General features: G+C 39.8%; 1 protein-coding gene across 6 annotated transcripts in view; it reads right to left on the bottom strand.

The window, feature by feature from the left end:
• Nucleotides 1-13,562, bottom strand: part of GGNBP2 (gametogenetin binding protein 2) — a 31,324-nt gene extending 17,762 nt beyond the window's left edge. For 3 of the 6 annotated variants that reach the window (XM_059907153.1, XM_059907155.1, XM_059907156.1), the window contains exons 1-5: nt 13,402-13,561; nt 12,675-12,861; nt 5,572-5,652; nt 3,753-4,006; nt 1,623-1,721 (exon numbers count right to left, since the gene is read on the bottom strand). In XM_059907153.1, the coding sequence (XP_059763136.1) occupies nt 1,623-1,721; nt 3,753-4,006; nt 5,572-5,652; nt 12,675-12,767 (527 nt within the window). In that variant the 5' untranslated portion in view covers nt 12,768-12,861; nt 13,402-13,561. Of the gene's footprint in view, nt 1-1,622; nt 1,722-3,752; nt 4,007-5,571; nt 5,653-12,674; nt 12,862-13,401 lie in introns of all 6 variants that reach the window. The other 3 variants (XM_059907151.1, XM_059907154.1, XM_059907152.1) reach the window with 2 other exon arrangements.
• Nucleotides 13,563-14,158: the final 596 nt, after the last annotated feature.

Below are 14,158 nucleotides of genomic sequence, written 5' to 3'. Positions count from 1 at the left end.
AACATAGCTGTATGTCAATTTAATAAAAGTAGATAATAGACGAAGCAAAGTCAGGGAGAAAAAGAGAAGAGCTGGAATCCGGAGCAAAAGTGGAAGGACTGGTCTTTGAAGGAAGGTGGCAATGAGCATAGATGTTTAAGATGTTGGGGTAGCTGTTGCTTTTCAGCTCCTCAATGAAGAATATTCATAACAAAAACATAGAAGGCAGCCTTTGTATTATATCATACTACGCTGTGGCTTTAGTCAACAGGTTATTCAGAAAAGGTTACTGTCTAATGAGAAAATTAGAATGGATTCTGCATTCAGAAAGTCAGGAATTCTTTAAAGATATTGGTAAATCAGGTATATGAAATAATTATCCTTAGATAAGCACTTTAGGTTGTGTAGAGCTTTACTGGGTTCAGAGCTCTCACATTTAGAAATCATATAATGTGTGGTTCTTGTTTAGATCTTGATTCTAACAAATCAGTGTAAGAAGACACTTTTAGAGAGAGTTGGGGAAATCTGAATATGAACTGGGTATTAGATTATTATAGTTAAAAGTTTTGTTAGGTGTTACAATGGCACTGTCATGAAGGAAAATGTCACTGTATTTAGAGATGAATGTGGAAATATGTAGTAGTAAAATAACATGATGCCTGGAACTTGCTTTAAAATACTTCAGCAAAGGAAAAGGTGAACAAATGAAATAAATGTGGCAAATCTTGATAACTACGGAGTCTGGGTGAAGGTATTTGGGGGTAAGAGGGTCCTTGTATAGTCTCTCTACTTTTCTATGTGTTTGACAGTTTTCATAATAAAAGTTTAAAAACTTTTTTGTTCCTGAGTATAGAAAAAAAAAAAAAAAGATTATTAACACACCACCACCTGGTCATCTAGGTCTTTTTACCAGAGAGGAAAATATCAATTTAACAATGGTGTCAACACTACTAATGAGATATCCAAAAAAACTAATTTTTAAAATTAATTCAGAAGTATAGTTTTACATCATCCCATTCTCCCCCCAAACAAAAGTTACTTCTTAGAAACTCCCTTCAAATTCCACTGCTTCTCCTTACCACCCCCAACCCCAAGCAATTTTGAAGGGGCAACTGTGACACTGTGCTAGGAGATGGGGGGCAGAAGCAGCCATGGACACTGTAGCTCCTAACCAAGAAGAAAACTGCAAGTTAGTTACATAAATTCACATTGCTATAACTGATTCAAGATTTTTTTTTAAATCCTTGATAAATTACTAGGGAGACCTAGAGACAAGAAAGACAAGAAAAATAATTTATACATTATGACTATTACATAGATTAAAAAAATGATACCACTACTTTGAAAAATTTAATATTGGCTACATAAATTTCCACAAAGATCTCAACCTCCTTTCTCTGAAACGTATTTAATACAAGGAAAAAAAAAAACTTAAAAAAAAAAATCAAACCTATATAGTCCCAATGCAAAAAGGCCTACAGAACCAGGAGACATATTTCTTTTGACCAATTATATGGTTTTTACATTACAGTGTAAACAATTAATGAAATAAAACTAGCAGGGTTTCTTTTCTTTTTACCAAATGTGATCAACATTTATAATCTTAACACTGACAAAGTATCCTGATAATCAATTCTACTTACCCCAAAGGTTTTGGTTTGTGCGTATCTAAGGAGTGCAACTGACATCTCTTGTTCTTTTTACTTTTTGGAATAGCATCTATCATGTCATTTAGTTTGGACCTAATTAAAAATAAACCATTAAAGGTTTGATTAATATTAACTTTTCTTTAGAATTTTCAGAATCTCTATGCCTTTTAGTGAGAAGTATATTTAAAGTATTAGACACATCACTTACTTTGAAAATTTCTCATCAAACTCTAACCCAAGAGTCGGTACATTTATATTCCCTTTCCATTCCCAGCCTATCAAAACGTTGAAGACCTGCCCTATTCAACATACTCTTGCCCCTAGACTACATCTGTCTCATTCATCCCTGCATCTGCACTGTATCTAGCAATGTGCCTGGCACTCAAATATTTTACGACTGATTACTACCTGACTCTCAGCCATACTCCATTGTCCAAACATTAGATATCTAAACATACACTATCCTTGGGAATTCCCTGGCGGTCCAGTGGTTAGGACTCCGTGCTCTCACTGCTGACAGCCCGGGTTCAAACCCTGGTCGGGGAACTATTATAAAATCCCACAAGCCACGTAGTGCGGCCAAAAAAAAAAAAAAAAGGAAACAATAAAAGATAAAATAAAATAAACATACACTATCCTTGATGAGGAGTCTTCAACAGAAATTTTATGCAAATATAGAAATACATAAGGCTAACTATCCAAACCCTGCACCCACCCAATCAGCAAAGCTTGTCAACTCTAACTTTTAAATATATTCAGAATCAAATCACTTCTCATCACCTCCACCATTACCACCCTTGTCCAACTCGCCTCTCTAGCTTAGTCCACTGCAACAGCTGGCCTCCCAAATGGTCTCTTTGCTTCTACAGTTTGCCTTTACACACTAAGTTTCACTTAGCAGCTAGTCATCTTTTCAAAACAAAAATCACATTATGTTATTTCTCTATTCAAAAACCCTCCAAGGCTTCTTTTCTCAGGCAGAGTAAAAATCCAAAGTCTTTACCACCACCTCTAAGTAGGTTTGGCCTTCAGACCTCTTCTCTTTTCCTATTTACACTTACCCTTTGGTGATCACATCTCATCTCATGGGTTTAAATATACATATAAATACTGTATATATGTTGATGACACAAATTTATATCTCTAGGCCACAACTCTCTGAACTCTACCTGGACGCCCAGCTGCTATCCCAAATGAACACATCCAAAAGTGAGTTCTGCAAAACTGCTCCTCCCTCCTCCAGTCCTACCCACCTCAGTCAATGGAAACCACCTGTCCTGCTCTTCAGACCCCAAATCTGGGAATCATCCGTGATGCCCTCCTCCACATCCAATCTACCCAAAAATCCTGTTGGTTCATTCCTCAAAATATAACCAGGATCCAACCATTTCTCATTATCTCCGTGGCCACCATACTGGTCACTATTATTTCTTGCACGGACTATTAAACAAGCCTGTTTCTCCACCCTTCCATGACCCTTCTACTTATTCTCAACACAGAGGTGACAGTAAGCAAAACTTCAAGGGAGACCATGTATTCCTCTGCTCAAAACCTTCCCAAATCTTCCCATCTCAGAGTTAAAATAAAAAAAGACCTCAAGATGGCACTCCATAATTAGGCCTTTTAGTACTCCTGTGACCTCATCTTTTATTACCATTCCCTTCATTCATCTGGCTCCAGCCGCAATGGCTCCCTTGTTGTTCTTCAAACATTCCAGGAAAACTCCAACCTCTGAACCTTTACACTTGCTGCTCCTTCTTTGCCTTCCCCCAGATATCTACATGGTTCACTCACTCACTTCATTCAAGTCTATATTCAATGTCATTTTATCAGAGAGGCCTTCCCTGACCACTCTCCATAAGAATTCTACCCACTCATTGTCTATCTCCCTTACTGGTTTGTCTTTGTAACTTAACATCCTTGACAAATTATGAATTTGTTTACTGCCTGCCTCTCCCCACATGAGAAAAGAAACTTTACAGTCACTGGCACATAGAAGTTACTCAATAAAAGTGTTGAATCTGGACTCAAGCTTTGCCCCAACCAAATTTAGAAAAAAAGCTACCACTGTCACCAAGTTTAAATATTTAACAAACTCATTGTTTCCTAATTGATTATACTTACCCATGTACATAAAATAATGTATAAAGCTTCTTTGCATCAGTCATGCAGCTTCGGGTTACAGATAGGACTCCCTTGGACCCCACTGTCAGGGGTTCAAGGGCAGGATTTCCAGACTCTACAAGCTGGGAAAAGAGGCGCTCCACACTTCGACGACAACCAACACATGGGACAAGCTGAGAAAGTGCGCTCAAGACTTCACGTGATGTCACCACCATGGCAATACTTAGATCTTGCTGCTTAAGCATACTATGTCGCTGAGAGAAGAGGGAAAGAAAAATAAAGAAGAGTTCGTAAGAAAGACATGAAATGACTCTTTCACCACTCTTTCTGGTTCCTACCCTTGTGCAGTGAGTACAGCCTGGGCAGGGCTTGCCATCTCTATCTGCAACTGAGTCAGTAAGGCAAGGCAGTCGGCCTTGTCCGTGCTGTACTGAGTTTGCTCCACAAATCCCCCTGTTCTAGAATCTAGGGTATAAAAAACTCCACTTAGGATGCCAGGGCTATGCAGTATGTGACCCAGCATAGCAAAAAGAAGCCCTGCATGTGGAAATTTAGTGCCTGTCAAATGTGCATTAAGCTTAGTACTCTCACTTAAAATAAAACATTTTAGAAAGGAAAGAAAGAAGAGAGAAAAGAATAAAGACACAAAGCAGCTTTACCATGTCTTTTTCTCAACCTTTAGCAACACACTACGTTTAGCTACACAAGTCAAGTTAGGATAGTGATCGTGTAGAGCAGCAATGCTCAACCTGGAGGTATGGGCAGGTGTGTCATGGATTAGTGGGAGAGAACAAGGCCTATCTTACCTATGTAGGAGCCTGCAGTGAGTAACTAAAATGCTGGTGCATATGAATGTTATCTGTTGGTTATGACAAGGAAGAGAAATGACTGAGAACCATAGCTGTAGAGAAATGGGCAAAACTCATAAATAACTTCTACTTAGATGGAGTTATAGTCACACTACAAGTAATACCTCCAGTTTACCAAAAAAAAACAGATGAGAAAGATAACTCCCAAAAAGGATATTCTCACATTTACTATTAACCTTTAATTCAAAGTTTTCTCCAAAAGTTGAAATAGAATTTTGAAATAAAGTAACCATTTATTTTCCTTTATCTTGATCATACATAGTGTATTTACAAAGTAACACAGTGTTTAAGAATTAAAAAAGACTGGGAGTTTTGGGTTAGTAGATGCAAACTACTACATTTAGAATGGATAAACAACAAGGTCCTACTGTATAGCACAGGGAACTATATCCAATCTCCTGGGATAAACCATAATGCAAAAGAATATAAAGAACATATATATGTGTATAACTGAGTCACTGTGCTGTACAGCAGAAATTAGCACAACATTGTAAATCAACTATACTTCAGTAAAAAATTAAATTAAAAAACAATTAAATAAAAATCAGAAAATTCACTATACAAGATTAATTTTTTTTACTGAACAAAACAATTACTACAGAAAAAAACGAAGTTCTCAATGAAAAGTTGTCTGCCCTACCTTCTAAAAACAGGGAAATTAAATTTAAACTAAATTTAAACTGGTGAAATTAAAGCCTTACAGACATGTAAAATGATAACACACCACCACCAAATCTTTCACATCACAGGTATGTAAATATACCTGGAGCAATAGTAAAAGAAAGTAACCTCACTGCAATCTTAAGACCTAAAGAGTGCTAGGTAAAACAAAATTAATACTTACAGGTAAAATTTTAAATGACTCTTTAAAACACACATACATACATACACACACATGTGCACACGCACACACACACACCATTTAAAACATTAATTTTTAAAACTATTACCTGAATGAACTGCTTTAGTTGTGCACCATTATTTTGATGCCCATCGAGATTTAACACATTGTCAGGAAATTCCATCACCATCTTAATATGCAAAAGAATAAAAATCAATTATTTTATCCTCTTTGAGTACATGATACAGACTATTTTATAGTCTCCTAGGATAGAAAGAGACCCCTAAAGCCCGATTTGCTCCCTCCCACCTCCATCAAAAAGGTAAAAAAAAAAAAAAAAAAAAAAATCCAAGTTACAGTTCCTAAAGCTAGAAATGGTATAGTCATTAGAAGCAAGGGCACTGAAGTCAGGCAGACTTGAATTCAAATCCCAGCTCTATCACTTACAATTTATGTCATAATTCTGGGTAAGTTATTTAACCTGTCTGATTTTCAGCTTCCTCATTTGTAAAATGAGATTAAATAATAATTTTTCATATCTCTCATCAAATGGGTTGTGAGGATTAAATTATATTTTAAAGTGTTTGTTGCAGTGGCTAATAATAGCACTTAATAAGTGAAATAACCTGATATCTTACATTAAATATCCTGATATTTTCAGTTATTCAACTACAGAATATAATAAATCTTACCATCTAAATGACTATATATATAATGACTTCACTATACACACACACACACACACACACACACACACACACTCAGAATAATACCCAGCACATAGTAAATGTTTGCTCTAATCATGAACAGAAAAAAATACACTGAGATATTTATTCAGTTATCAAAATTCACTACCAGAGGAAGAGGGATACATAAAGCTTATGGATGTCTCAGGATGTCAGATAATGGGAATTAGTAATCAGCACATTTCACTGATTTGTGACACCACCAAAGTACCTTAGTTATGTACCACTAGGAAAGAGCCATTATAACTGGAAGATGTCACCAAACGAAAGAAGCATACCAATTTCAGAGATGTTAAATGTGGAAAAAAAAGTATGCCTTCAAAACAATGAAATAAAGTAACACATTTGTATCTTAACTAAAACATTGTTAAACGTATCAAACATACTGTGCTAGAACAAACTTCTATTTCCAGATGACAAGGGCCACAAACTCCTACACACCCAAAGAGTGAAGTCAGGATAAAGAGACCATTTGAGGCAAAAACAAAAAACTAAAAAACCCCACCCACCTGAATGTGATATTAAAAAGATTCCTCCCTTCAGCAACCAGCACCACAAAGACCTGCTTCTTTAATCAAGTGACCATTCTTTCCCCTCCACATTAGAAATTAGAGCCTAAAAACATGCTTGTTCTAGCAGTAAACTGAGGACTAAACAACTAAGGCAAATGTAAGCAACAGATATAAGACCTTTTCTTGATTTATTAAGAAGGGACTACTGGATATGTGAACTAGAAAGACAAGTGGGTACTAACAATGGTCAATGATGCAAACACCGATTCAAGAATCCAGAGGACTTCAGTGTATTTCACAGACTCAAAAACTGCATGTACAATATGATTCAAATTTTTATGTGTATATTTTCTTACAGAAAAAGAAAATACATAATATATTAGATGTGGCTATCTCTAGGCAGTGAAAAGACAGATGACTTTTTTCTTTACATGTTCCTATCTTTCCCAAGTGTATTATAATACACATATACCACTTATTACCGGGAAAAGAGCTACTGTTCCTTGTTTACAATTCTATATTCATTATACCATGTTCAGAGACATGCTTCCATTTCAATAGCTTTTACTATTCTGGAAGTTTCTTCTTCCATACATACAGACTACATGTCCTTATCTCACAATTTTAGGATCAATTATCCAGTTTTCAGGTTAATCAACTTCTCTCCAGTTTTCCCTCTCAGAGTTGTCTTATCTCCAAAGAGTGGTGGTGGCAATAATAAAGACATTTAATGTAGCTTTATGCATACTAGCTATTGTTCTAAACACTGTCATATATTAACTTTGCCAACAGTACAAAGTAAAACTGGTCATCTAGTCATCTTAATAATCCTGGTATTAGAAATCCTGGCCCATGAAGACTGAAAAAAGAATAGTGCAATTAACTCACATTATGTTTTCTGGAATCACCACATGGTTTAAAACACAAAGAAATTAACTGTCAAGTCATAAAAAAGGTATAGGATAAACTTTTAAAGCCACACAGCTCAACAGAACACTGCAAGGCACTCCACATCTACCATTTAAGCAACTAATACCTTGATTTGGATTTCCACTTGCTTGATATAAATATACACCATTTCACCACATATTAATTGCCACCATAAAAAAAAACTGAGACAATTACCTATACTACTTTAAGATCAAAGCTACTCAATTTACCAAATCAAGGTCTCTCCAGTCCAGTTCATAGGTGAAGTCCTAAATTGACTCTGTGTAAGTGAATTATTTTTATTCTGATCAACTATATTTTATTGTTTTAATAATTAAAGCAGGGGCTTCCCTGTTGGCGCAGTGGTTAAGAATCTGCCTGCCAATGCAAGGGACACGGGTTCGAGCCCTGGTCCAGGAAGATCCCACATGCCACGGAGCAACTAAGCCAGTGCGCCACAACTACTGAGCCTGAGCTCTAGAGCCCGCGAGCCACAACTACTGAGCCCACTTGCCACAACTACTGAAGCCTGCGCACCTAGAGCCCGTGCTCCGCAACAAAGAGAAGCCACCTCAATGAGAAGCCCGCGCACCACAATGAAGAGTAGCCCCTGCTCACCGCAACTAGAGAAAGCCTGCGCACAGCAACGAAGACCCAACACAGCCAAAAATAAATAAATAAATAAATTTATAAAAAAAAAAAAATTAAAGCAGAGGTCAAAGAATACACCTAACATATTGAGACCTCCAGCTGACCTTTAAAATATATATGTATATAAAATTTAATGGATAATACCTACTTTAGGAATCCTTTTTAAAAAGTCTCTAAACAGGGTTGAAACTTAAAAAAACCCAAAAAACCCTCATTTCCAACCATTTCATTTTCACCTAACTAGTACAGATAAATGTCAAGATCAGGTCTATTACTGCATCTTTCCTGGGTTTCCCTGGCTTGGATAATACTAAATTTTCTCTTGTACATACTCAATACCACCGGGTTAGAAACTGCACTCACACTAAGTAATTACTGTCCTTGCCTTTCACTTAGGACAATGGCTTTTTACCTTGCTGTTTACTGGCCAATCACTATATGCTCTTCAATGATGACACCACAATAAGAAAAAGGGAAAAAAGAAAAAGAAGAAGACAGAGGATAGCAGCACTATTTTTCCCCATTCTTTAAAACCACTTCCTTGACTTAGTCTTCAGATTCCAGGTTACCTAAAGGAACAGTCATGTAAAGTATTTCAGGTGTGGTCTCACAGAGGAATCATTAGTGTTTGGCTTCATGATGAAGTTGCCTATCCCTAGCTAGCCAAAGATAGAACAAGTCATTGTCCTGCAATTACTGCTTTATAAAGTTTATTGAATCCATTACCCACTTTCACTCTTAAGTATCTGTCCTGGTTTCACCTGACCACAAATAATCTGTTCTTAGCACATTCTCACAAGCTCTAACCCAACAATACTAAGCTTGTATTTATTAAAAATCATTGTCCCTTTAGTTTTACTTTTTTACTTCCTTATCCTCACAGCCACCTGCAACATCTATCACCTTTGGTAAATTAGTTAAATATTTAATCAAGAGTTGAAAGCAAACAATAAATACTAAACTTCTAACTGATGCTAAATACCTAATCCCCAAGAGGATATGCTATATTTTTAAATCTTTTTTAAGTCTCAATCAAAAACCCTTATCAGAGTTTCTAGTCCCTTTTAGATTGGTTTGAATTAGAAGGGTAAACTATGTTCCAGAAATATTGTAGCAATCTGACAGTATGCATCAAGAATTTTATGAAAGGTTTTTATCCTTTGATACAGTAATTTTCCTCCAAAACCCTGAAAAAAAATTGTTAATGCAAAGATTTATGCATTATTTATATTCTTAGAGTATTATTCATAGTAAAAACTATAACCACCTCTATGTCCAACAAAGGGAGAATGATTACATTATGGAATGTCACACAACAAAGTATTACATGGCCACTAAAGCTGTTTAAGAATGACAACAGAAAATGTTCTCAATATTACATTTAGTGAGAAAAAAGCAAGTTATAAAGTGTTACAGAAAACGATACATCTCAACTCTGCATCTGTGTGTGTCTATGATGGGAACTACACCAAATGCTGCTATATTCTTAGCTATCTCTGGGAAGTAGTGTTAAGTATAATTTGTTTTATTTGTTTTGCAATTATTTTTCAAGATTATTTTATAAGGAGTATATATTTTGACTATTAATTCCTTTAAAAATACTTTAAAAATCTTAATTCTTCAAAGATGTCTTTAAAATAAAATCTGTATTCTGTCCATCTGCTATTCTATAATTCTAATAACACTGAAAAGCATTTTGGCTACATAGCATAACACTTTCCTGAATATTCCACCAGTTTACTTATTTGAGATTTCCTGAAATACACCTACACCAGCACTGTACTCAAGTATTCAAACCCACTAAACTGCCATATGAGTCTTTTAAATGTGGCTACAACATACCACATAAAAGAGGAGGCTACTTCCTCACTTACAAGCTTGTTAATTTCATTTTACAAATCCAACTTAAAATCGCCCAGTTTACCTAAGGCTAGAGGTTTCAGCTTCTGTTACTAAAACGATAAGTATTTGTAACTGATTGAAAACATTACAACTAGACTTAACATCTAGAAGCTAACAAGATTCTAAGACTACTTGAAATAATGATCACACAATGTTTCCTCAGTGTATTACCTACGGACCCTAGGAACAAAGACCAAACCAAAAGTTAACTTCAGGATGACAATGCCATCAAACTAACAATGGACCCGTGCATAACCCTCTGCTGCAGGCTTCTCCCCTCCCTCTTCCCCAACAGGTGTTTGCTCTACATTATTCCTTTAAGTAGTGTTTGGTAGAATGGTTCTGAAACTTGTTTCCCTAAATATGATGCATTCTTGACAAGATTTTTCACTAACCAGCATTCAATGACCATGCATAAGTTCCATAACAACGCAATAAATAGTCCCACTCATTCCCTAGTGATAAAAACCCTTCCACAGTAAAGAAAAACTGCACCTTTTCCTAAATAAAATGGTGTTTTAAGATAGTTGAGTAAGCCTAAATTTTATTTGCCTGGGTCACAAGTCCACAATACAATAAAAACAAAACTCAACCACCAGGTAGTCCAATCCCAACTTCTCTAGAGAAATAAGTACAATAAAAAATCACAGGGCAGGTTACCTCTTTTTCTATGGAAAATTTTGGAAATTCATCATTGTACAGAGAATACAGTATAAAACCCCCAAAGTTGACTATTTTAAAGCACTAGATGATGGATGTATCAATGTTACATTCACATTAAAGGTGATTATGTGAGCATAAGGAGAATCAGTGTCTTTTAAATTTTTGTAAATACTCAAACTTATGTTTGATTTCCCGTTTTGATAGTATACACTCAATAGTAATCTTATGTCCAAACACACAGAACTCTTTTTTTTTTTTAACTTCAAAGGCTTTCTGGGACAATAAACATAAAAGGTTGATACCAAACTACGTGCTCTAGAAAAGTGTCTGTGTTGGAGGGAGAGAGAAGAAAGAAAATATCAACACATGAACTCATATTAGTTTTCAAACTGAGAAACGCATCATTTAATTTGATCAGTGTTAGTTTTTTAAAAAACTAATTAAAATACAAGTCCATTATACTTTTAATGCAAAAAGTGCAGAAATCATGACCAAGGCATACAAGTACACTTTCTACTTCATCAACACAAATTCTATTTACCTTATATCAGCCCAAATCATTCTACCTTTTTCCACGAAAAAAAAATGCACTTGGATAATTATAGATGCTTTCACTTAAAAAGTTCTAACAAATTAAGTCATTCAATAGCTCTTCTAATCCTTTTAAAGGTGCTGCAGCTCAATCAAGTCTTAACTGAGACTGGCAAACAGAAAGGCATAGACTGGCATCTCTACAATGACTTGCATTTTATACAAAATTTAAAAAAAGTTCAGTAGATATTTGCAAAAAAGAAATTCAGGAACAAAACAGATCAACTGACTTTGAAAAGGAAAAAAGCCAAAAGTGTAACGATGAAGACACTTAACACCTTATCAAAGCAGGCAAATGTATAATCCAAAGCTTCAGCATCATCAAAACGCAGATTTCAAGATATTCAGAAAAGGTTCATTTCATTTCTTAAGAAATTGTGGCAAGCAACTGCACTCATTTCCTGTTCAGATTCAATTCAAATTTCTACCATTTCCTTTTAAAGGAAATACTACAGCAACACAGGGCAGAGGGTCTGTAATGCTGTACCACGCTAAAAAGGAAAACTACTCAGAACTGGGTTTTGACATTCAAGATGAGCAATCAGCTTTTTATAATGCTCTTACACATTCAATCACTTTGCTTCCTTAGAAAAGGCTACCTGTAAAGAATAACTAATGACAAGAAAGCCCATTTTGAAGAGTCATGGCCTAGCAATACAATCATTTCGAAGAGTTTTAATGTACGGGCATACTGAGACTATATCGAAATCAGATCATTTTAGTGGAATCTTTACTGTGCAAGAGCATGTCACTCTGCCCTCAGTAATTATGCTTACGAAGAGCTGTAGTATTAAGACAGAAAATAGACAGGTAGCAGTGCAGCTGCGACATTTCCAGATAATTAAGCCTCCCCGAGGGTAGGTGGTTTCTGTAAGGGATAGGCCCTTGACGCCCAAGATCCTTCAACCCGTCTCCGAGGCGCGTGCTTTGGCAAAAGCACCGCCTGCTAAAGGGAAAGGGTGAAGCTGGAGGGTTGAAAAAAGAAGGAAGAGCTGGGGAGAGGGGCTCAAAGTGCGTACGGAGCGCTAGCCTGGGGCCCCGCAAAGGTTAGCGAGCGACCCACTGCAAAGGCGAGTTTGCGGGGCCTGCCGGAGAGGCCTCGCCTAGGAGTTGCAACACACTCTTTCTCCAGTGCGCAGCGCTCGGCCTGGGGGAGGGGGAGGAGGGGAAACAGCTGCCAGGGGAGCGGCGAGCCTGGCCCGGCCCGGCCCGCTCACCGTGAGGGTGTCGTCTATGTAGAGGGGAATCTGCCTCCTCTCGAAGGGGAACTCCTCCTCCCCGTCCCTGCACACTGCCACCAGTCGCGCCATCGTCCCCGACGCTGCCGTTGCCACCGTCACCACCTCCTCCCAGCTGCTGCCGCCGCCGCCGCTCCTGCCGCTGCAGCCTCCTCCCAGCTCCTGCCTGCAACAGCCAAACCCCGCGAGCGTAAGCACCCACCGCCGCGCAGCACATTCGCCACGGGGGGGGGAGGGAGAGGAGCAGGAGGGGACGGGAGATCTGAGCTGCGTTTCCCATCACCCGATTCCACACACGCTCAGCCAATCAGCGCCGAGCAGCGCCGGGACCCGCCCCCTCGCGCCGCTCTCCCTCCCCACCCCCCACCCCCACCCCGCCGGCCTCCAGTCAGGGTCCAAAGGAGAGGCGAAGGGGACCCGCCGGCCTCGGGGCTTCCCTAGCCCGTCAGCGGAGTCCCGGCTCTAGAACCCCACTCCCGGCCTCCGCTCCACTGCCCGCAGCCCGCTGCCCGGGTGCCCTCAGCCCCCAGCTGACCCCTTCTCCCCCTTTAAGGGCGCGCCCCGCCCAGTGAGTCCCCTGGGCTGCAGTTGCCCAGCGCGACCCCGCCCCTGGGAGGGGTCGACCCCGCCTCAGCTCTGCGGAGTCTGAGGTGGGAGGCTCAGACCCTTTCCTAGCCCTTCTCGGAGGAGGCCTCTCGGTTCTGACCTGCACCGTTTTCGTGGTCGCCTCCCTGACCCCCACCTCGGCTCCCCGTTACCGCCTGACAAGGCCCACGTCAGGGCCGGCCTGGGCGGGAGCGCGGCTCCGAATGCCGTTTCCTCTCCAGGTTCAGTCAGCCGCTGGCGCCACGGGGAGTGGGGGAGGGAAGGCGGGGGACGTGGGGAGGGTGGGGCAGGGAGGGGCCGAGAGCGCCGGGCGGGGGCCCCGCCTCCTCTCGCGAGACTCCAGACCCACGGTCCTGTGTCGCCTTTTTCGAAGACCTAGCGGAGGGGGTGGGGAGGTGGGGTGCCCCCCCTGGGGAGGTGGGGTGCCCCCCCAGCTGTCTCCAACGCGTGACCGGCACCCTCCACTGAGCCTAGCTACTCAGACAAATACGAAATAGGGCTGCTAGGAGGGATGAGTAAGCCTAAACTCAGTCTTCCGCTGCGCGGGGCTGGAAACCGCTGTCCCGAGGGCCGAAGGGAGCGGAGCCGAGGTGACTCAGGGCCGATCCGAGGGTCGGGGCCAAGTGAGGACTTGGGTAAGTGGGGAGGAGCTGAGGCTTTCCAAATCAGTGAGAGCAAAAGGTGGGAGTGAGGGAGGGGAGACGTGCATCTGGGGGCTAAGGGACAAACTCTGGGTCCTTGACGCCGCTTTCCCTGACCCCCTGATCTACCAGGAGCCTTCCGCATTACTGCTTCCCAGACTCAAGTCGCGATCCCGCCGAGGGGACAGAAAATATTTAAGTGCTGACAGCTTTTTG

Source organism: Balaenoptera ricei, chromosome 20 (assembly GCF_028023285.1).
Source record: "Balaenoptera ricei isolate mBalRic1 chromosome 20, mBalRic1.hap2, whole genome shotgun sequence".
In the NCBI taxonomy this organism is placed as follows: domain Eukaryota; kingdom Metazoa; phylum Chordata; class Mammalia; order Artiodactyla; family Balaenopteridae; genus Balaenoptera; species Balaenoptera ricei.
This window is presented reverse-complemented; position numbering and strand designations above follow the sequence as displayed.